The 24797-nt window shown below is 32.0% G+C and overlaps 2 protein-coding genes across 2 annotated transcripts in view; both read left to right on the forward strand.

The window, feature by feature from the left end:
• LOC144845213 (small nuclear ribonucleoprotein E-like) overlaps positions 1 to 24797 on the forward strand; it is a 95371-nt gene that overhangs the window by 14121 nt on the left and 56453 nt on the right. The window lies entirely within an intron of this gene.
• Positions 366 to 19101, forward strand: LOC144844777 (rho GTPase-activating protein 1-like). Its single transcript, XM_078701842.1, has 11 exons — positions 366 to 582; positions 5318 to 5461; positions 7479 to 7566; positions 8217 to 8348; positions 9853 to 10038; positions 12047 to 12160; positions 14023 to 14096; positions 14583 to 14660; positions 15374 to 15502; positions 16326 to 16435; positions 18661 to 19101. Exons 1-11 carry the CDS (start codon positions 405 to 407, stop codon positions 18895 to 18897), a joined length of 1470 nt encoding a protein of 489 aa, XP_078557968.1. The 5' UTR covers positions 366 to 404; the 3' UTR covers positions 18898 to 19101.

Consider the following 24797-nt stretch of genomic DNA (forward strand, 5'->3'; position numbering starts at 1 on the left):
TCTACATACAAGCTATACATTTTGTATTTTCCGTTTTTATTCGCACACAGGGCATGCATCGAACACATTTATATTTGTATAATCTGAATTTATGTTGACTGCCATGCCTTATCTACAATTACCAAACATTTTGATACAATTTTATTGTATTTTATCACTTCTTGAATTTGTCCATATCTAGGGGGAATTTATAGATTATACTGTTACCATTACACTAATGGCAATTCACCACCAGGAAGAGTGAAATGTCACTCTTCCCCTGGGCACCACCAACCCCCAAAACCCCTTTTGGAGTTTATTCGAATAAAATCAGAGAGGGCGGTATTTTTCGACGTAGTTTTACTTTTCTGTTTTTTTAATGTAAATGTGATGTGCGAGGTGTGTGAGTAGGTGAAAATAAAACAATGGCCAATGTAAATATTATTAGTCGTGATAATCGCGAAGATACTGAACTATTGGACCCTGATCTAGAGTTAGACAACAACAGAGACGATATATACTGTGGTATGGATGGTGACAAAAATGAACGTCAGCTTGAAAATTTCGAAGAAGATGTTGTAAAAACCGCTAGCGCCAGGCTGCGTGAGTAGCAATATGAATAACACTTCTTGAAAATCAGTACAAGTAGGCCTACTAGAGCGCCTTGTGCTACCTACTAAACTCGGTTAGAATATGTTCAGTGCCTAGCCTAGGCCTAGGCTAGGTTGTTTTTTTATGTTGTAATATATCCGGCAGGATACCCTAGGCTATGCCAAGGGGGTCCTACTAAACACCACCAGATACCTACTAGAGCAATAAATCCTACCACTAGAGAGCAGCCACCTGTTTGGAATTGATTATTAAGGGTATATTGCAAATTTCAAAGCTTAATTTTTTCAGAAACTGATAAAATTGAAGTTTAAAGTTGAATTTCTCGCCGTCGTATTCCAGAACCAAATGTGTTTGATAAACATTATAGCAACGAAACGAACGAATTCATCCGTGTCTCTTGTGTATTGTATTCAACGGTCAACTATGAGGCGCTACCGATGAATTTATTTGGTCAATTAAAATCAGAAATTCGTTTCTGTACACTAAACATTTATTAAAAATAAATAAAACTTAATGCCAACTACCTTTTGTCAGTGATGGTAATCGTATGTTAAAATAGAGTAAACTCATCATAGAATAGGAATGTGGAAAGAGAAAATAAAACAGAAGTTTTAACTTGATATTACCGTGTATTTTATGTCTAAAGAAATAGTGGTGGTGAAATAGAAATTATACAACATTTTTTATTTAATTGCCAAGCTCTTAATGCCATAAGAGAGATTGAATTTATACTAATATAATAACAATTCCTACAGCACCCAGAGTGCACGAAAACGATGACAAAGGGAAATAATTAAAATTAATGTGCAAAAAAAATGTTATCGTATGCTATTTGTTACGTTATCGTTACCGATTTTGACATACAAAACATGATAAAAACATAATGTCAAAAGAAAGACTAATCACGCAATCGATTGGTCTATTTTATGTGACTGACTAAAAAAAGCATCGGTAGCGCCTCATAGTTGACTGTTGAATACAATACACAAGAGACACGGATGAATGCGTTCGTTTCGTTGCTATAATGTTTATCAAACGCATTCGGTTCTGGAATACGACGGCGAGAAATTCAACTTTAAACTTCAATTTTATCAGTTTCTGCAATATACCCTTAATAATCAATTCCAAACAGGTAGCTGCTCTCTGGTGGTAGGATTTATTGCTCTAGTAGTTATCTGGTGGTATCTGGTGGTGTTTAGTAGGACCGATGCCAAGGCCCAATTATGATTCCAAGCTTAAAAATGGTAGGGTAAAAAGCCATTCTCAAAATAACACACAAATAATAATTAATATCAAGAAAATATTGATAAAATAGATTATCTGTGTGGTGTGCCAGTTAATAAATTATAATAGTAATAATATACAAATAGAAATGTAATGTGGTATTATGTGAGGAAAAAAGCACATCATGAAAACGTCATGGAAATATATTTAAAGCGAGCATGTATTTGAGATTAAATGAAAAAAGATTATGGTTAATTAATAATTGTAGAGTATTGCACTTGAATCCTATTTCTAAAAATCTTGTATTTTGAAAATATAACACCTCTAGATTGTCAGAAATGGCACTCTTACGTTATTATGTATTAACAATTGATATTTTAAATATGAAAGCTGAAGTACTACTGTAGCCTATTAAAAGGTGACATTTTCCCCCATAGGCCTATTTTGAGTAAAAGCGTCACAACAGGGTGCTTCGCGAAAAAGTGAGCGTTTGCACATTGCGGAAAAGAGTGCTTGACCAGGGCCGGCAATGTAACTCTCGCACATAAAATTCATAATAAATTAATTCGCAACTCCAATTTACAGAGTGCCGACGTATGCTCATACTTGACCATTGTTGTTAATGTACTTATCAGTTTCAAATTACTATTGACATATTTAGACTATTTTATTATATAAATGGTGGTTTTAAACTTACAGTTTCTTTTTTGCTGATATAAGGGGGACCGTGTGGATCCGCCTCTGTCATACTGCTTAGCAAAACACTCAACAATAATGTCAATGTCGTCACTAATATGACGACAGCAACGGCAATGGCGACTAATAAAATAAAATTAAAATAAAATAATAAATAAAAACTAGAATTTAATTCGTCACTTTGACGAATTATAGGTGATCATTTTTATAATTTTATTGACATTAATATTAATAAACATGCACGTATGTTAACATACAATCGGAAAATGTTGATGTATGCCATCCTATTATACGCTTATAGTGCTGAGTTTTGCCTATTTATATGCCATATACATTATGTACAGTATATACTGTACATCTATATACAGTGTAGCATTGGTGAAATTATGAAAAAACACATCATGATCTAACTTTTTGGTACTGATGACATTATGAAAATAAACTTGTGGATACCAATATCGAAAGATAATGAATTGAGCAATAAAATATAACAATTGGAAGAACATTTGGCACGTAGAAGCGCGGTGAGCGCCCTTTGAAATTTGTATAACTTTGACGAAAGAGATGAAAAAACTACTTTTTTGCTTCAACTGGCCATATGATAACTTCATAACATTCGATAGGCTTAATTTGTATATGCATTCATATCTACATTTCACCAGCTCTCATATTAAGCTATAAACATCAAGGTCAACTTTAATTCAGAAGAGCTGTAAGGAATTCAACTATACGTTGTAGGTGAAATTACGTAACCACCGTTATTCAAATTTTAAGACGTGATGACGTCATCGAAATGAAAATATTGGCAACTCATGAGTAACATAATTGGTTGAGGTAGAATATATTTAAAATAAAAAAAAAATCGAGCACAGATAAGCGAGTTACGCTCTGTTGAATATGGTGGTCTATGACAAAATGGGAAAAAACCCTATTTTAAAAATTCATGTGGCCAAATGATGACGTCATACCATTTTGTATGTCTAATGGGTATATACATTTATATCTACAACTCATTAACTTCCATAATAAGTTAAAAAAAATGGGAGTCATCTTCCATTCTGAAGAGTTATATTCATTTTAAAAAGGCCTTATTTTTTACCATTTTTAGCACTTTTGTACAATTAATGTACGCATTTTGTCATTTTTAACGTGCTCGTATAGCGTTATTTTAAGTCGGAATGGACTCAAATTTAGTAAATGTACTAAGTAAGATGACTAGGATGCAATTTGTACAAAAAATTGGTATTTTTTAAGCTTTCTATGTACTTTTTTAAAACACGCAAATGGCCTAATTTATGCTCTAAATTGATCAAAACGTAATTTTGAGCTTTTTAAATTTTTAACGCGCGATTTCACGCGAATGACCTTGAAACGCGCAAGTTTTTATTTGCTAATATTTTTACCTTTACCTGAAGTTTACGTGTAGTAAATTTCATTAATATGTGATAATGAATTATGGAGATATGATTCATAATGTGATTTCACAAAATGGCGTATAAATGACGTCACGGTTGAGTGATCACGCTGAAAAGCTTATTATGACTAAGTTACAGTATTTGAAAGACATTGTGAAATTTTGGTAATCATTGACATTTAACTTTTTGAGATATTTGTTACACAAAAAGTGTACAGAAAGAATAAAAAAAAAATAATAAAAAAAAAAATAAAGATTTCATACAATAACAATAGGTGATCATTTTATTCTAAATGATCACCTAATAAATAATAAAAAGTAAATTAGCATGGCGCTGAAACAATGTATTTTAATCAAAAGTGAAAGTACTTTACTATTACGCTTTTTTTCCTTATGGTAAGATAATTTTTTTTGTGGAGGGTGCGCGCCCCTCTGGATCTGCCACTGTATTTCTATGGGACATTTTGTCCAAAAATGTCCGGAAGTACAATTTCTGGCATTTTGACCTATGCGACTAAATATACTGCATGATGATGATCTTATCTTTATACTGCAAGATCAAAGGACTGTTACAAGTTCCTATCTTGGCATGGCGAGCTGAGCGTCCTGTATTCATAGTCCTGCTGAACATTAGATTGCCTTGGTTTGACAAATGAGTGATTACAAGTTTATTACAAACAGAAATTAAAGGGTGTCTAAAAAACTCAGATCTAGAAAACTCAGATCTCAGATATCTGACTTTTCTAGATCTAGAAAACTCAGATATTATCAATATCTGACTTTTCTAGTTCCAAAATGGAACTAGAAAACTCAGATCATCAAATGATTGGTTGGTAGGTCATTTGGATCATTCCATTATTAATCAGAAGGTAGGTCATTTGAAATACTAGAGTATTATTAAAACTGATTACTGTGTACGTTTTCTTACTATTACTAATATTGTTACATGTGAAGCGGCCTACGGCTTAAGTCATAAAGAAAATACAGTGCACGTTACCGTTAAAATGTAGGCTTAAAAATTAGGTATGTACGAGTTGGTGTGGGTACGAGTTGATTGAGGTACGAGTTAGCCAAGTTGGGAATAGGTACCAGTTATTTTGGGTACGAGTTGACCACTTCTAGCCTAGTAGGGCCAGGCCTACTCTTCGCGATACATCGCGATAGCGCCCACTCGTTGAGCCTTGAATTGTGTTTGTTTATCTAGGCTAGGCCTAAATTTTAAGCCTACATTTTAAACGGTGTATATACTGTATTTCTCTATGATTTAAGTTGTAGGCTGCTATTACAAGTTACAATAATTATTATTATTAGTAACAAAACGTATAATACTGTAGTATTTCAAACAAGCTACCCTCTAATAATAATGGTTAACAAATGAATAACAATTTTCAGAATTTCACTCGGACGAAGAGGCAAGTGCTCAAGAGTGGCTTGACGAGGATACAGACGATACAGACATGCAGGGCAACATTAGCACAGATGCTGAGGAGGACACGTTTGAAGATATTGCCAAATATGGCATCATACAAGTAGCAGGTATCTAAATTTTCTTATTTTGGATTACAGTAGTTCGACACAATGCTAATTAATGCAGACCCCAACAAAACAAAGACCAAAAAAACTAACTATTTGTATTGCATTGCAGGCTAACCATTGCTGTAAAAGCAGGGTTTTTCTGAGTGGACTTTTACAATTTTGTCATTTGATGTGCAAGTGTAAAAAGTAAAGTAAAGTAAAAGTATCGTGTTGAATGTGAAACAGAAAAAATGCCTAATTTATCAAATAGATTAATGATTAAAATGATTCAACTATAGTTGAACCTCCCGTTTAAAGCGTCCACCCTCGGGACCGGGAAAAGTGGCCGATAGAGGTTCACACTGTATAATGATGTATTTAAACAATTTGTAAAACTTATCATTTTGTTGTTTACACACTTTTTTAAAGCGATATTTGTCCCCCAAAATCATAAAAAATAAAGATTTTTAAAATCACACTTTCATGGGCCATTTTGCAGTTAATTAAGTTACCGTATTTACTTCCATAGGGGGAAAAAACTAACATAAATATTTATTTCACTTTATAAAAAGACGAAACAAATAAAAAATTGAGTTTTATCAAAAAAACAATTTACATTTTGATTATTGTTTGCTTAAATAAATAATGATTTTGGTGATATGTGAAATTAAAATGGCATATAATATTCATCAAAAAAATGTAAAAAATAATTTTTTCAGGAATATGAATATATAATGTTCCAGTATGTCATATGATTATGAACAAAAATTTCACGCATTTGGCCACAAAATAGATTTTCATCGTCAAGAATTGGCTCAATTCCAAGCCAATACATTTTAAATACTGTTACAATTAATTTTAATTAAATGTGTAATTTCTTTCTCATTATCATACCTTTGTACTAAGGAGTTCCCATGAATCCCTCTTGCAATGTCATCATGCTTGTGGATTTTATGCTAATTGAGAATTGGATTCGGTACTTAATCAGAATGTGAAAATCCATTGAAGAATCATAATGCAATTACAACTGGAGAATATTTAATTTTATTTAGATTCAGTTTCTGCAAAACAAAATTATACAAAAATACCAACTATAAAACTTAAACAAAAAGGCAAGGATTGTCATTTCAAAAGCAAACTGTACTGTACTTTAAATATGATGTTTTTAAAAACTCGGTCTAACCAAATTTTATTTAAATTATTTTATTTAAAATATACAGGATAGGATAAAACATATCCGGTATGATGTAGTACCTGTTTTACATATGGTGGTCCTGTTTTTAATAATAATAGGTTAAAAAACATAACATTTTAAAACTTGCTAAATTTTAAAGTTATAATAATAACATTTATTTCCACAAACAATAGAACAAAATACAGAGTAACAATAAATATACGACCAATAATGAACATATTAATAATATTAATAAATGCAAGACCAAATAAAGATTTTTTTTTCTAAATCCTCCATTTTTATTGGTTTTTTTCTGTTCTGGTATAAAATTGAAAACTGCTTTGATAGGCCATATTTAGCAATTTATGTGAACTTTATTTAATCAATCGTACATGTTTTTGGTATTATAATGGTAGCCATAATATTATTTACAGTGATTTTTACAAAAAAAAATATTAATTAAAAATGTATACAGTGATTATTTACAGTAATGATAATAATAAAAATTAATTGTTCATATTGACTATTATTGGAAACAGAAGTTGAATAATAAAATACTGAATAATAAAATACTGAATAAATGCAAAGTTTCATTAACATCAACTAAACCCCCATCCCAAAATTGTCAAATTTATTAAAATGTATTTAAAAAAAAATATTGCAAGATTCCTGATTAGACTGGAATATTGAGTACATACAAGTAACTTTATTAATACTCTGTTGTAGTAGTGCTTATCTTTGATTTCAAATGTATGTATGATGCTAGCTACAGTAATTCTACCATTTTTTTGGTGATCTTTCACTGATTAAGTGAATTCCTATTATTAGGATAATAATACATCAGTATACTTTTTTTTCTTGCAGGAGATGACCGTGTGGGTCGGAAATTGATTCTTTTTTTCTGCTCTAATTTACCATCAAGTAAGGAATACAACCAAACACGTCTTTTAGGGTAAGGCAGAAATATTTTATTCCATCTGCTTTTTGTAATTAAGTAGGAAATTCCTTTAATAGGAGATAGATTAACTGTGTGAAAATTGTTTATTTTGTTATGAATATGGCCACTTAAACATCGTTTAATGATTGTAGTATTTGATCATTAAATGTTAAATGTTTTCAATGGATTTGTATTAATAATATTTTCATTGAAGATAAACATAAAGGGTTATCCTATAATTCTATGATGAAAACCTATATTTTTTGTAGGAAAAATGTACCGTACCCACATTAGCTATAATCCCACTCCCGACTTTACAAACACCTTCGCAAGCATATCCCTGGTAAAGTCCCAGTGTACAATTTAACATTTGGACAGAGTGGGCCTAGCCTAGAATAGAGGGGTTGGGATAATACCCGGGTAACTGTACAGTATCCATGGTTCACAGACTTTTTAACATTTTAACCACCCTGTGAAAAAGTCTACTCTATTGTACAATCAACATACATGAAGCATGGAGCTTTTTACACACAGAAATTGTTAAACCAACAAACCAGTTTGTTACTATTTACACAACTTATAAATAGCAATTTGATTTTATAATGCATGCACTGTATTGTAAACCATCTTTAAGATTCAGAGAGATTTTACTTTTCACTGTATAGGTTTTTGCAGTATACACTAAATCAGTATGTGGAAAATGATTACACATTGGTGGTATTTCAGTATGGGCTCACACAGAGCAACAGACCCTCCTTGAAGTGGTTGGTTCAAGCCTACAGAGAGCTAGAAAGAAAGTAGGTCTTAAAAAGTAATTTCCTTGATTGTTGATTAGGATTGTTTGGTTTCTGTCAAGTATACCATGTATGCTTTTATAAAATGTCTACAAGTTGTAGCTTGGTGTTTTAACATATTTTCCTTCCAATCACACGGTCTCTGATTCAATTGTGAGGTACAGTAGTGTCTATGTTAATGCTGATTTACACAGACGAGCGGTAATGGTAAGCAGAAAACAAAAATATAGAATATATAAATTTCTTATGCGGACGGGCGGCATCTGCTTATGATAGATAGAGATTCTATTTGGGACAAGCTATGTTTTTAGTTTACCATTACCGCTCGTCTGTGTAAATTTGCCTCTAGCCTAAAATAAGACTTAGTTTAAAGGATAACTTTGCCTGTATGTAAGTTAAAGACCCCATTTACACTTCAGCTTTTAGCGAGCCCGAGGCCGGCTCGAGGCCGGCTCCGAGCCAAAAGTGCACAAGTGTAAACACTCTGGGAACAACCGAGCCGGCCTCGAGCCGGCTCAATTTTGAGCCTAGTCTAGAGTAGGCTTCGGGCCGGCAATTGCGGGCTTCGGGCCGGCACTTCGTATAGTGTAAACACTCGCGGTCATAAAATGAACGTTCTGGGTCAACTATAGTTTAAAGTTTACGAAACTTACCGCTGTACCGGAAATGCATGTATGTAAAATATAAACAAACCAAAACGCGCGAAGTTTCCACAAAAATGGCCGAAAGACGAGAAGTAACGTGGGGGGAGGAAGAGGTCTTGGCATTGCTGGCAATATGGGGGGAACAGAAGATACAAAGCCGGATGGATGGTAGTGTGAGGAATGCTACTATCTACCGCGACATCAGCGGTCGGTTAATTGCACGAGGCATTAATCGATCCGCTGAAACCGTAAAAAGAAAGTTGAAGGCCCTGCGTGCGTCGTACAAAAAGTGTGCCATATTAAATACCGTAATATTTTTTTATATATCTTTTTTACTATCGACAACGCTACTAAACAATAATATTAACTTTTGAGACGGTTGGTGGCGCACATGAGCGGATATGACGTGAATGTAGCGAAATCGTACCATATCGAGCACTCTTCCGCGAGAGCAAGTGTAAACACAATAGTAGGGGCCCGAGGCCGGCTTTTTGGATAAGTGTAAACACATTGCGGGCTAAAAAGTAAGCCGGCGTCGGGCCGACTTCGGGCCGGCTAAGAAATCGTCGATGAAGTGTAAATGGGGTCAAAGTGATAGCTGTGCTTGCATGTTAACAACTCATTAGATTTCCTATGCATTCCAGGTGTCACAGACAAATCAGGGTGACAATGGAAATCTTGCAATTGTTCTGATATCATTAAAATAGTAATAATAATAGTTTATCTATTCTGTAATTTAAAGTTAAATATAGCATCCTTAACCATACACAGCCCTCTATTCTAAACAGTTTCTTACGCAACCATTTCATACGTACATCATAAATGACAACATCTGACTCTTCATTATCTTATCTTCTTTGCAGATACAAGAAGAATCTAAAGGCTCTATACTTTGTACATCCTTCATATATGTTACGAATATTAATGGGCATATTCAAGCCCATTGTAAGTTCAAAGTTCAGACAGAAGATTGATTATGTATATTTTCTCCATGACCTTGAACACATTCTACCGATGAAGTCTATCAAAATACCTCCTATTGTGCGACAGTAAGTTATCACTTTTCTCTAGGGTGGATTGCAATAAAGTTGGTACTGATGGTCATAGGATTCATACAGCATAGAATTTATACAGCATAGGATTCATACAGGTTTAAAATTGAAAACCTAGAAAATCATCTAAAATATTTTTCAGGCCAGGCTTTCATTAAAAAGTCATGGTAGTTTTTTTTTACGCAATTTCCATTACTATACATTCTAACAGATAGAAGTCTTTAAGCGTTTGAACATTGAACACTTGTATCAAAAAATGTATGAATTAAAGTCCCATTCCCTACATTTTTTAGATCTAATTTAAGGTCACAAACTACATTTAATGTAAAAATAAATACTATCACTTTTTTCATCTTTAAATAGTTAAAAATGTGAAAAACAAGTTGATTCTAATGATTTAAAGCGGCCCTTGTTTCTCTCTTTTTATCATAACTTACCATAAAACGTACATTTAAGACAAGGAATGACTTGGTTAAATGTTTCTAGAGTAATATATGCATTATGTTGACAAAACATCAACAATTGTTGTAGGAAATGGGTCTTTAAATAATATTTTTGTTGCCATTGATCAAAATTGACACCTTTTAAGTTATAAAAAACCTGCAAATTAATAATTTGTTTTAAAATCCTTTATTTATAATATTAAAATTATAATTTATACTTCCTATGTAATTTATTTTATTAATCTTTATATACAGTACATGATTCACACATAACATGCATACCAAAATGTAACAAACTGTTACTGGATATCTCCCAGGATAGTCTGACTATACAATACTTTCACATGCTAGTTAGTCACGGTGTACATTAACTATGTAAAAAACTCGTTAGAAAGATACGGTATGTGCTTATGCATGTTTGTACCAAGGCAACATTGTATTGGGTAATAGTCTCTTTTGAAAACTATAGAATGCCACAGTATCTACATTATACCCAAGAATTTTATAGTGAGCTCACTAACCTAATCATTACCTAAGTCTAATAGCAATCTACCCTATTCCTTTTCAATTTACAGTATGTTTAATATTTAAAATTGAATTTTGCAACTCTTTGCAGACACTTTTAAACAAAACAATTAATCATTTCAATATTTATCTGTAAATATAATTTTTTGATAATGATATTTGATTATAAATAATAAAACTTTTAACTTGACCCTTTGATGTGCATTTAGAAAAGGAAACTTAAAGGCCAATTTACAGAGATGAGCGGTAATGGTTAGCGGAAAACAAATATATCGGATCTATGTTATTTCTTATGACCATTTGCACAAAACGCAGAGTGGAAAAAATACAGAATTTACATGGGACAAGCTACACGGTTTTTCCATTACAGTTACTGCTCGTCGGTGTAAATTGGCCTTTAGATAGATTACTATATTATGCCTGAGTATAATCCCATGCTCGAACATAATCCCATCCTACATCTAATGTATCTAGGCCCCTTGGAAATACTTTACTCACAATTCCAAACAAATTTCACATGAAAATATTGTAATGGATAGTAGTTACTGTACTAGTACAGATACAATACTAAATTTTTCTGCAGTTCCTTCGCTTTAATTTCAAGATCTTGTACTAACAAATTGGATTGTGTTATATGCACAATGTATTTCAGTTGCAAGGGTTTAAGATATGTAAATTGGCTTATTCTGTAGTAGTTTACTATAATTAATTGTAGAAGTATAATTTTATTAAAACATGTTTCTGACACTTTCCAAGAGTGGGAGATATAATACAGTACATCAATTACATCGTAATTAAAATTACAGTTAACATTTAATAATAATAGAATATATTAATTTTTATTTGTATTCAAAATAAATAAATAATTTTCTACTGGAAATTGCTGCAGAGATGATCCCTTGTTATAAGGGATTATCTTTGCATAAAACATGTATAGAGTTATATTCAAATGTACTGTAATACTGTATTAAAAATAATGCTGCTACTTATGCATTCACTATGGATTCATTTATGTAATTATAATCTTTTTGTTACAGGCATGATGATCGTGAACTAGTACGACACGGTAAAAAAACTACTGTATCAACGAATACAGATGGACCTGTCAAAGAGTACCCACCAACACAACAGTTCAATGTTCCATTAGAATTGTGAGTATTGCTTATAACTTTGTTTAGATATCCCCTTTATCATGTTTTTTTTATTCATTACACAAAAAGTGACATCACAAAGAATGTGCACACAAAACAACATCAAACATTGATACTGTTAGTGTCACACATTATTAAAACGTATTATGAAACATAATTGCCATTCAAGGTAATTACCATAAAATCTTTGTTTACATTCTGAGGTAACTCATAAGACAACCCCGTCATTTAAAAAATAAGCCAACTCGTCAAACAGAATTAAATTAATAGGCTAGTCTACAGTGGATTTTTCTAATGCATGCCAAATCGTATTCACCAACTGAAATACTTGTGTATACTAATAGCATATATTATGTAAATAGCACACAGTAGACGATAAATAATGCATTGAAGCAATTTCATAGTGAAAGTCATGCATTCAAGTTTAATCATGAACTGGAAATTGTATTACCTAATGAGGTATAATTCCTAGGGACAAATTTGTTTTTAATTATTTAAATTATTAATGGATTTTATGACATTTACTATTTTGATTATTAAAAAAGTGTCTATTTAAGAGATAAATATTCATAGTTTCCAGAATACCTTTTCCCTGCTATTGCCATACATAAGATTATTGTACATACCTTGCAAACTTTGGTATAAGTACAATATTAAATAATTTATACCTCACTTTTAAATGAAAGACTTGCATAATGATTATCTTTATTGGCAAACTAGTCCAACTGCATTCAAGGAATAAACATAAAACAACAATAAAAAATCAAAAGTAATTATTTGAAGAAACTAATTATGTACAGATTAAACAATATTAAATAATACAAAAACACTCGAATAATGTTCTATATTATCAATCAATAAAGATGATTGTTTTTCCATAATTTGGAGTGGAGTTTGACTTGGTGGTTATGATGCTTGGCTACCACTCCAAGAGTCCTGGGTTCAAGTCCCGTCCCATGTCAGGATTTTTTCTAAAGGACAAAATTACAACTCCACTCCCAAAGACTTGTAATAAGACTTTGTTTATGTCAAGCATCTTGTGTATATGTTTGTCTTGTGAACCTGAGGTTCCTAATTATCAGCAATTGCTGGATGGATCACTCTCATTAAAAAAAAAAAAAAAATGCTTTACATAAATGATTTACAAAATTGTCATAAATATTATTTTCATTTCAATGGATGAAATGTACTTTTTCTTTTGTGAGACACAGATACAAAGCTATCCCAAACATAACTGTGGCGTTCAGTGATTGAGGCTTATGTTTAAATTGAATTGTTAATAATGAATTGTAAATATTGGTTTTTATTTTTACCTATGTATGAATGAATTATTATTTTCAATTATGTGTTGGTGTATGCCAGTTTTTCAAAACACATTCTGTTATTTTTATGATGGATAAATAAAGCTTTAAGTCAAGACTACTTTTTTCTATTGCCATGTTTTTGTTTTCTCCTGAGATGCAGATTAATCATAGAGATCATTATTGCATGAGTCTCTTGTTACGAGACATTTGATAATCACATCGATTAGATTTTTTAAAAAAATATTAGTAGAGCCAAAATAAATTATCATTTGAAATCAATTCCTATTAAAATATAATGTTTGATATAATAATAATAATCTCCCAAGAGTAAATATTATATTATCCAGATCATGGAAATTACTTTATAGCTCCATGGGCATGGAGCTTACTTTATAGCTTCATGCCCAGATATGAAACATTACTATTTATTCTGTTTCTATTTTTTTTATCACATGTATCGTCGACGTCGTTGTATACTGTACTTTTGTAGTTAATATATACAAACCTTTTTTGTCTATTTTGAGTAATCCAGAATTAAAAAATGTTTTTTTTTTTCAGTTTGAAGAAACAATGCAATGGTGACCCAATTCCAAAAGTCGTTCGTCAATGTGTTACCCACCTCAGACAAAATGGTAACTACTGTATGATATATAGGTGTTCAAACTTATAACGGTATATACAGTAGTAGCAATGTACCAGTGTCAAAACACTAGTTTGGAGTATTACACTGACTCTATACCATCATCGTTAACAATGACAGGAATTGTATTCACTACAATAATATGCAAAAGATAATAATTCCTAAATGATTTTGAAGAAAATTACCAAAAAAATTAAAAATTAAAAAACTTTTATTGTTCAATGATTCATATAAAGAAAAAAAAACATTGGAAATGTGTTGTTTGATACACACTACAGAAAATACAATAACAATATAAACACAACTGTCCTCAATACCGGACAACCCTTGGGTTAAATCTGAATGGGTTTTTAATGATAGTAAATTTTGGAGCTGGAGAAAAGTCTGGTTTTTAGAGGGATTTTGTTATTATAGGAGAGTTGATTGTAGTTGATTTTCAGCATCATAACATCATTCTATTCTTTTGTTTTGTCTGCAGCTCTTGATGTTGAAGGTGTTTTTCGTCGTTGCCCCAATGCACAAATAGTAAAGGAGGTTCATCAACAATTTAATAATGGTAATTACATATTATCCATTAGTCAAGTCGACGTTCCACAAATGCTTCCTAAAATCCACTTCCCAATACCAACCCATGGCCCTACTGCCCAGCTGGACCAACATAATGAAGGAAATATATTAAGGGTCCGCAAACACATTTTAGGAGTATCGACTTTTAGGTCCCCAGAAATTACATTGTAATTTTGTTTTTGGAGAGTAAAAATTGTGCTGATGATCCACTGAAGAAATCCAGGGCAGCCTGGGGTTACCCCTTTATAACGTACATGACATGCACACACTGTGTTCACACATGATTTGACATTATATTGCGATCCAAACTAACCACACATATCAATTACGTTTAGTACCTTTACAAACGTCGAGCCATATGTGTTTTTTTTTCCCAACATTTCGCAAGCCACCCAGCTATACAAATGTGGGCCAAAGCCCAAAGTTTGCGGAATGTCGATTTAACTGACCAATCAAAACAACCACATGACAAGAGTGTATTGCCATTGTGTATCCCCCCCCCCCCCCACCCACGCCCCGGAAGTCATATGTGGACACTAGAACTATAGCATTATACCTGCGCCAAATTTATAGCAATTGCTGCCACTCAACCAAAACCAGAACATTTCAAAATATCTGGTTTTCACAAATTGTGGTGACAGAAATAACCTTTCGTACTTGTAAAGGTGCTGTGAGTGGAACTTTTTGTTTTGTACTCCACAGGTGAGAAAGTTGATTTCAACGAATTGCGTGATGTGCACATACCAGCGTTGATACTCAAGACCTTTTTCCGAGAACTTCCTGAACCAATCATGACCTTTAAACTCTACAATGACATAATGAAAGTGCATGGTAAGCATAATAACAACAAAGATTATTTTTATCTTTATTATTAATGTATTCACATTGTATTAAAAATTTCAAAAGGCCAATTAACACTAGACTAGTAAGAGGTATCTATACGTGAAAAACAAAAAATATAGAATTTAGATTATTTCTGATGACCATTTATTTAAAATGCGCAGCAGTTGAGTGGAAACATTCTCATGATAGATAGAGATTCTACGTGGGACAAGCTGCACAACTGGTTTTCTGCCTACCGTTACCGCTTATCTGTGTTCATTGGCCTTAATGGTCATAAGAAATATAGATTCTATATTTTTAGTTTTCGCTTACCGTTACCACTGTGTAAATTGGCTTTAATAAACTCTATTTCTTCAATTGTGTCTACTATACTAACTGCTTTAATCAGGGAAATTGCACCTAATAGTGTGAGAATGTCTTAATCACAGCAACCTCCCACATTTGCACAGTTGCTTTAAATGCAACAAAACTACAGTTCACAAGATTTACATGTATCGCCAATGAACAGTTGACGCCTCTATTTGAAATTCATCATCCCCTAATATTTCAAAAACTACAAAAATAACTCTGATCAAAATATGTATGTACAGTATATTGTTTTTTTTTTATATCGCTAACATGTTTAGTTAATTATCTCAGGGAAGAGGGAAATCCCTGGTTATCTCAGCTTGTGCTGCTAAAATTGAGTTTGTAATGTTTTTCTTTTTAAAGGTGGCCAAACCCTGTATGGGCTTCACTCTTTTTTGGTCATCCTTTCATATTGTATACCTATTTTTGTTTATCATAATATGGAAAATAAACTGTTTTGCAGACACACCTGATGAGGATGTTAGAATTGAAATGTGCAGGAAGCTGGTCAGTGAACAGTTACCAGATGATAATTACATGATTCTTGATTATCTTATGAAACTGTTAGTTGAGGTATGTGGAGTTTTATATATTTTTATTGGTTAGGAATTATTGCGATCAAGCATATCAAGTCATGTTTAGTACGTTGATAGATGAACCCTCATACTTTTTGCTCTACTTTAAGTTACAATCCTGTGTTTTTATCATTTATATGCAAAATTCTGTGCTTTACTGTATATAGTATATATATATATATATATAGTTTGATCTGTTAAGTAATTTGTCTTATTTGTTTATGTTTGTCATTGCCATGATTTTATTGTTATTGTTCTTTTTATATGTATAAGGGTAGCCACACAAACGAGCATTGCTCTTTTGGTTTTCCCTCCATTTTGCTTCATTTTACATATTTACCTTATTATTTAGTTTCATGCAATTTGGAAAATAAATTGAAGTTGGAATTTGACATGATTACATTTTACCTGTACCCATCCCTGTGTACATTTTACCTGTACCCATCCCTGTGTACATTTTACCTGTACCCATCCCTGTGTACATTTTACCTGTACCCATCCCTGTGTACATTTTACCTGTACCCATCCCTGTGTACATTTTACCTGTACCCATCCCTGTGTACATTTTACCTGTACCCATCCCTGTGTACATTTTACCTGTACCCATCCCTGTGTACATTTTACCTGTACCCATCCCTGTGTACATTTTACCTGTACCCATCCCTGTGTACATTTTACCTGTACCCATCCCTGTGTACATTTTACCTGTACCCATCCCTGTGTACATTTTACCTGTACCCATCCCTGTGTACATTTTACCTGTACCCATCCCTGTGTACATTTTACCTGTACCCATCCCTGTGTACATTTTACCTGTACCCATCCCTGTGTACATTTTACCTGTACCCATCCCTGTGTACATTTTACCTGTACCCATCCCTGTGTACATTTTACCTGTACCCATCCCTGTGTACATTTTACCTGTACCCATCCCTGTGTACATTTTACCTGTACCCATCCCTGTGTACATTTTACCTGTACCCATCCCTGTGTACATTTTACCTGTACCCATCCCTGTGTACATTTTACCTGTACCCATCCCTGTGTACATTTTACCTGTACCCATCCCTGTGTACATTTTACCTGTACCCATCCCTGTGTACATTTTACCTGTACCCATCCCTGTGTACATTTTACCTGTACCCATCCCTGTGTACATTTTACCTGTACCCATCCCTGTGTACATTTTACCTGTACCCATCCCTGTGTACATTTTACCTGTACCCATCCCTGTGTACATTTTACCTGTACCCATCCCTGTGTAGCCTTGTTATGTTATCAATGTAGCAGGTACCAAGATATTTGCTATGCTGTGCATGGTTGTTAGTTATTGTTAGTTAAATGAACAATCACCTTTCAATTGACAAGTGAATATTAATTCAATACATGTCCCAAAGGACTTCCTTCCTCCACACTACTAAACAGGCGCCAGTGAAATATAGAGTATATGCCTGGAAAGAGCTTGTTTTAGAGATGTATGAATATATTTTATGTTAAATCCAAAATACGGTTGAAGATTTAGACTTAGATGATACAGTAGCAATAGTCATTTGGTGTTTTCTACTTGCAATTTTCTAATCCGAGTATCAGATTATTACAAGTAAAAACAATTAGACTGCTCAAAGAATAGCATATGTATCCCTTATCATGACAGACTTACCTATAGTGTACTTACCTTTAGTAATATTCAACACAAAGCGATCTGTAGACGAGAGTAGAAGTTTACAAATTATTTTTTTTGCTGGATGTATAGCTAAATAAGTTTATTCAAGTTACAAAATTTAATTTGGCACAATACTGAAAAAATGACAATGATGTTGGTATCAGTGGCTGGATCTAAATGGAGATATAAAATAAAATAAGCAAAAGCTAAATCAAAACAATAAAGTAAAACAGCCAGAAAATATATATATATGTTGTAAGGGATTGCATTGTATTATCTATATCCATAATTAAATCTAAACTGCTGAAACCAGGTATGTATTTTTCAGTTATCTCATTTATTTCGTATCTTGGAAAAAAATATATTTATTTCATAAAAGAAGCATCATTTTTTTTTTTTAAATACCTCCTGAAAGAGTACATACATATCTTTAAGTTAGGAACGAAATCCATTGTTACATTTTAATTTTGTTATAAACCAACCCTCTAGATTGGACCACAATTAATAGCTAATAAGTTTATAATTACTGAATGTGTGTATTATCAAAAAATGTTTTTTAGGTATCAAACAATTGTGAAGTAAACAAGATGTCGCCACCTAATATCGGAGTGGTCTTTGGTCCGAATCTTGTCTGGTCCGATGAAGAAACAACATCACTGGTTTCCTTGACTTCCATAAATGTGTTCACAACGACTCTTCTCTATCACTATACAGAGATTTTCACCAGGAATTTAGAAGAGTATGTTCCTGATAATGCTGTTCTGGTGAAACAAGACTACACAGAAACTGATGCATGAAGCAGATAGAGGGTGCTATAATGGTATATTCCATTTTAATTATGTACATCAAATGTTATAAAAACCCATGGCATTATTTTGTCACAGGTGAAAATGACAAAAATGATACAAATATCCTTCCACTCATTGTCACCTGCCTCATATTGATGCATATATTAGATTTAGTTACATATTTGTGTGACGATCAAAAGAAATATTTGAAAAGCAATATTGTTGTTTTGATTTAGAAATACTGTTTTAGACAAATAGTTTACTTTTGTTTATGATGATCTTTGGTTTTCCATTTCTCCTTCATACGGTGACAAGTTGAAGAAGAATACATCCAATCACTTATTTACTTTTACTTATTTACCCAAAATAGTTACGTTCAGACGGCTTTACGTCTGATGTCAAGTTTACGTCAAACAAAAATTATACATGCGCGTTACTTCTGAAGAGCATTCACACGATGCTTAATACATGCATGCATTGCTCATTTGCTACCATGTATCATTATATTCCTTATGTACGTGGAAGTAGCACATTCACTCTCTGGGGTAAGGTTAAAGTAACTTAATACAAAGAGTGTCTTCACGGTCACTACCCAGGTCTTACAACAAACAAACTGCTACTTTTGATTCGTCTAAAACGTTCCTAGTAACAGTAAATGAATAGTGGTGGCATATATGCCATATGGTTATTGCTAATTGTGCTAAAATTGAAATAAACTATAACCAAAGTAAATTTGTTTCTCAGTAAAAATACATTCTGTTTGCTTGCCTGCTCAATCCATTTTTGTTTGTGCTATTTGAATTTACTTTTGGTTTTTTTTGTTGTTGACAAAAATGTACTTTTAACTTGTGTAAAATTGAAAGACATTTAAAGTATATTTTAAATTTTATTTTTTCTACTAATTAATATTATTTTACATCCCCAAATTTCACAGTTTTCACAAATTTAAATTTGAATGAGCATATAGTTTTATTATTTCTGCTATGAATTAAAAGATAACATTTTGTTATGTAACTGAATAGATTTAAAATTATAAGAGTTGATGGACTGTTTATCTAGAGATAAATGATGTAATATCTAGTAATATAGAGAGATGATATGATATACAATAATTATGCTTTTATTTAGGTTCAAAAGCGATATCAAATCTACTGATTGAAAATAAAAAGTGACTTTAACTGCTATTGTTTAACCTAGCATGCTTCATTTGCAACCAAAAATTGGCTTGAGTACTTTGAATTACATCATCATTGGCCACAATGCTGTTTGAAATAATGAAAGTTTAAACTGATATTGATTTCATAACTGCTATTTGTGATCAAATATACTACATGATAATGCATGTTGATATTCAATTTGGCAGTACCTGCATATCAAGCTTCGATTGCAATCGGAAAAATTTACCACTTTAAAATGTCATCATTGGCCAATGCAGTTCAAAATAACGGAAGTTCATAGTGATCGAACTGCTATTTGTGCTAAACTACTGTTCATACACAATACACATTATAATTGCGTGTTGGTATATTAAAATTGGCAGTATAATTTTAATATGGTCCTGTTTTTAAAATTCCATTAATTTCACAATATGTTTATTTCCCAGTAGAAACATCCTTAAAGTAATTGTTAAAAGGGCCATTTCAAAGCTTCATTGAGCCTTGACATTTTTATCTTCCTGTCACACCTGCCGACGACGTCATTCCTGACAGTCAGATGAAAAATTGTCAGTAATTATTTACCTCAATATTTTTGTTAATTTAGTAATAATATACCAATAATTGGTTTTCAATAGTAGATGGTATTGTTTGATTTTAACCTATAAGAGTTATGTATTAAAATATATAATATGTATGTAAGAAATTTGTATGTATTTGTGAAATATATCTTTTAATAATAATATGATATGGTAAAGAACACAATATATGCAATATTGAAAGAGAGATTCAAAATTGGGAAGTTCACAGAAGCGGATTTAAAGTTTTCCACCCACCCCTTTTTTTTTAAAAGCCAGCACACACCCTGTGCTCATTTTTTAAAGAAAATAATTAAGTATAAGAAAACATGATGAACAATTCTAAACATTTTTCCCACGAATATTTCTAATCTTGAGGTTTGCTATTTCTTATTATTTAAAATAATAATAATGTCCTTGACAAAAAATATTAAATTTCATACATTTTAAATTGTTCATCTAGGTTACTGTACATGGGTGAATTCAAGCAGAGGCCCCGGTTCAAGGCCCACCCGGCCCAGGCTCCCTTTAATTGTGGAAAATACAATGCAAAAGGTAGAATATTAGGTTCACCTCTTAATTGGGCCCGCTACATTTTTTCAACAAGTTCGCCCTCTTGCAGTTATGTTGCATATAATATGTATCTAAGGTGTGCATATTATGCTGCCGCCTATAAATTATACAACAGTTATGCACAACTATTGTATATTTTTGTTTTTAATCATGTATAACTGATTATTAAATACTATAATATCTAATACACAATATATTAGCAATTATAACTAACAAATCTATATAGAGTACTGGTAACTTTCCATTTATTTTGGAGCTTTTTCAGTGTTATGTTAATTTAGATTGTTCCTTTGATGTTGTTTATTGATTTCCACTGTACCTCCACCCATTAATATCCCTCCTTTAGAAAAAATGAGATTGTACTATATAAATCACTAAAATAGTAATATTAAGTATTATTACAGAATTCCATGTTTGTATAATGTCAGAAAATCATATGATACCATTTGTCGTCAAAACCAAAAAAAATGTTGCTTCCATTAATTTCTATATAATTGAGTATAGAATTTGGCATTTTAAACTAAATTTACCGTTACTATTTAATTTATCGCGATATATGGTGCTGCAAAATTCAACTGCTGGGTTACAAACCTATACAAGCCCATTCGCATTCTAGATAGTCAAAATTTGCTGATGTCATTTTACTTGTAATTCTTATTTGACACCAAAGGCTATTTTAAAAAATGGATATCAAATCACTAAAATATGGTAGATCGTGATTTAGCTATCCATATGAGGCATTTTAGATTACACTAGCTCCAATCTGGATTGCAATCTACATGTATAAATCAGCCCTCAATTATTTGTGAATTTTGGAAATAATATTTTACCAGTAATAGGCTGCCCAAATGTGGGAGAGCTGATTATAGTATTTACAGAAAGGTAGTGCGAAAAGCAGAATTAATATCATAATAGCACTGAAAATAAATTTATTCATTTTTAACAATTTTTTTGTTTTGTCTATTTAGTAACAAATATATGTAAAATCGATATAAAATTGTCTACATATAACTACCTTGTTGGGCATTGATTTTAGGGGCTTTTCAGATTACAGTAATACATTGTTTTCTTCATCAAAAAAGTATTTCTAAAAAGAACAAAAATGTATGCAAACCTATTTATAAATAGATCACAAACCATCAATGAAAATGTTTAAAACGATCCATTAGCTAAGAGTAAGCTGCCTTGCTGAAATTAATCATGAGGTCATTGGCCTTAACATTTGCTTGTTGAAATGCAAGTAGTGACATTGGGCAGGTAATTCTGTGAGCCTGTCTTTTGTTAAACAAAATAATTATTACTAACATGAATTTCAAGCCCTTAGAAATAAAATTATAGTTAACAAGGGATCTGTTTGACTGTATTTTTTTACTATAGCAGGTTAGTATCGCATGGTATTGTGACGCAGCATTGGTACTATTATTACAATGAAATAATTATGCATATGATAGTTGAATATTATTATGAAATTAAAATGTTGTGTATGTAACTTGTAAGATATAATACTGTAAACAAACATTTTAATTGTTATTGTAAACTAAAATGAATCATTCCTTACGTTTCCATATTTATTGTAGTTAAACCCCAATTTAATAGCATATATAATAAAGGTTTAAAAGAAAACATTGTTGAGTTATTGTTTTTATTGTATTCAGAGAACACTTTCCTGTGAAACAAATAAGTGGAAAAAAATATTTTATCAATATATGCTATTCAGGAGAAATCCCTATTAAGGGACAGTTGGGTCCCAAAGGTGTCCTTTGAAAATGCCTATGTTGTACCCCTTAATATAAAATTGTAAATATTTAATATAATTTAGGAATATTAATTGTATTCGTATTTTTCATAATTTGTAGTTTCATTAAAATTTAGAAACGTGCAAAACATTTTTTCATAAAAAGTAAGAATATAAATACATGAATTGAAACAATTATAAATAAATAGTTTAATATCTTAAAAGGAGACTTGTTCCAGCACCAGAACTGAGCGATAGTCTCATTATTCTATTATTATTATTATTCTATTAAACCTCCCACCTAGCCTTTTGACTATTTAAGTTTTCCTCGTTAAATAGAACATTCAATCTCAACTCATGAAAATTATTCTTTCTATTCAACTCATAAACATTCAATATTTCGTATAATATTTCATCCATTTTCTGATATGACTTGCCAAATGTATTGTATTATAAAATCCTATTATTATTGATATTATTTTGTATTTTTCTTTTGTAGTTTGTAGACAATTTATTATACACTATGACCTAATGCACATTATACTACTATTTATAATGATATTTACCGTAATCATTTGGGAAATTGGGAGTCTAAAAATACATACACTATCGTAAGTGGGTTGATACATGTAGTGTGACTGACTATGTTTCTAATTACCAGTGTTAATTAAAGGGCTATAGTCTCATTATTCTACTGTATACTGTCTAGGGAGTGAAATGATTGTGTAAATATGTTATAGTTATATATTAATGATGAGTAAGTATTAATAATAAGCTAATAATAACATACATAATTATTATGTTATTGTAATATAATTACAGTATTATAAAGTGAAGTAATGATAGTATACTGCCTGTGGAGTGAAATGTGTAATAGATAATGTTCTAGTTACAGTATATTCATGGCAAGGAATAACTATGATATTGTAATAGATTAATATTATGGTATACTGTAGAATAATGAACACCTAAATCAATTCTTGTCATTTGATTGTGGGTCACTTAGTGTGCAATAGTATGTACTATGTACAATCGTGTAATAGTACTGTAGCAGCACTGTCTGCAGTTGTAAACAGCGAAGCATGCTATGCGTCACAACAAGATCAGAACAATGACAATGACTTAAATGTTAAAAAAACAAATAATGAATGTAGAAATAATTTCATTTGATAAAAAAATTCTTCTTTCACTCAGGCTTCATATTTCACCTCACAAATTGTACCATTGCACTCATAAACATTCATTATTTGCATAGTATACAGTCTGCCTGTGGAGTTATTGTGTATAGGTTTATTCATGACAAGTCATTTTGATAAGCCAAGAATAAACTATTATTATTGCGGTATAATTTACTACAATATTGCAATATAATAATTAGGATATACTGTGGAATAATGAGGTGTAGTATACAGTACGTCTGCCTGCGGACAGAAATGATGTTAATTAGGGTATACTGTGGAAGAATGAGGTGTAGTATGCAGTACGTCTGCCTGCGGAGAGAAATGATGTTAATTAGGGTATACTGTGGAAGAATGAGGTGTAGTATGCAGTACGTCTGCCTGCGGAGAGAAATTATGTTAATTAGGGTATGCTGTGGAAGAATGAGGTGTAGTATGCAGTACGTCTGCCTGCGGAGAGAAATGATGTTAATTAGGGTATACTGTGGAAGAATGAGGTGTAGTATGCAGTACGTCTGCCTGCGGAGAGAAATGATGTTAATTAGGGTATACTGTGGAAGAATGAGGTGTAGTATGCAGTACGTCTGCCTGCGGAGAGAAATGATGTTAATTAGGGTATACTGTGGAAGAATGAGGTGTAGTATGCAGTACGTCTGCCTGCGGAGAGAAATGATGTTAATTAGGGTATACT

The sequence above is a fragment of the Antedon bifida genome, chromosome 1, assembly GCF_963402885.1.
Source record: "Antedon bifida chromosome 1, ecAntBifi1.1, whole genome shotgun sequence".
Taxonomy (NCBI): Eukaryota; Metazoa; Echinodermata; class Crinoidea; order Comatulida; family Antedonidae; genus Antedon; species Antedon bifida.

What these genes read in the sequence shown, in the direction of transcription:
- LOC144844777 (XM_078701842.1), top strand. Translation starts at nt 405, where the DNA reads ATGGCCAATGTAAATATTATTAGTCGTGATAATCGCGAAGATACTGAA. An exon ending in TGGCATCATACAAGTAGCAG is followed by an intron (nt 5,462 to 7,478) that starts GTATCTAAATTT and finishes TTTTTCTTGCAG; the next exon opens with GAGATGACCGTGTGGGTCGG. An exon ending in TGACATAATGAAAGTGCATG is followed by an intron (nt 15,503 to 16,325) that starts GTAAGCATAATA and finishes ACTGTTTTGCAG; the next exon opens with ACACACCTGATGAGGATGTT.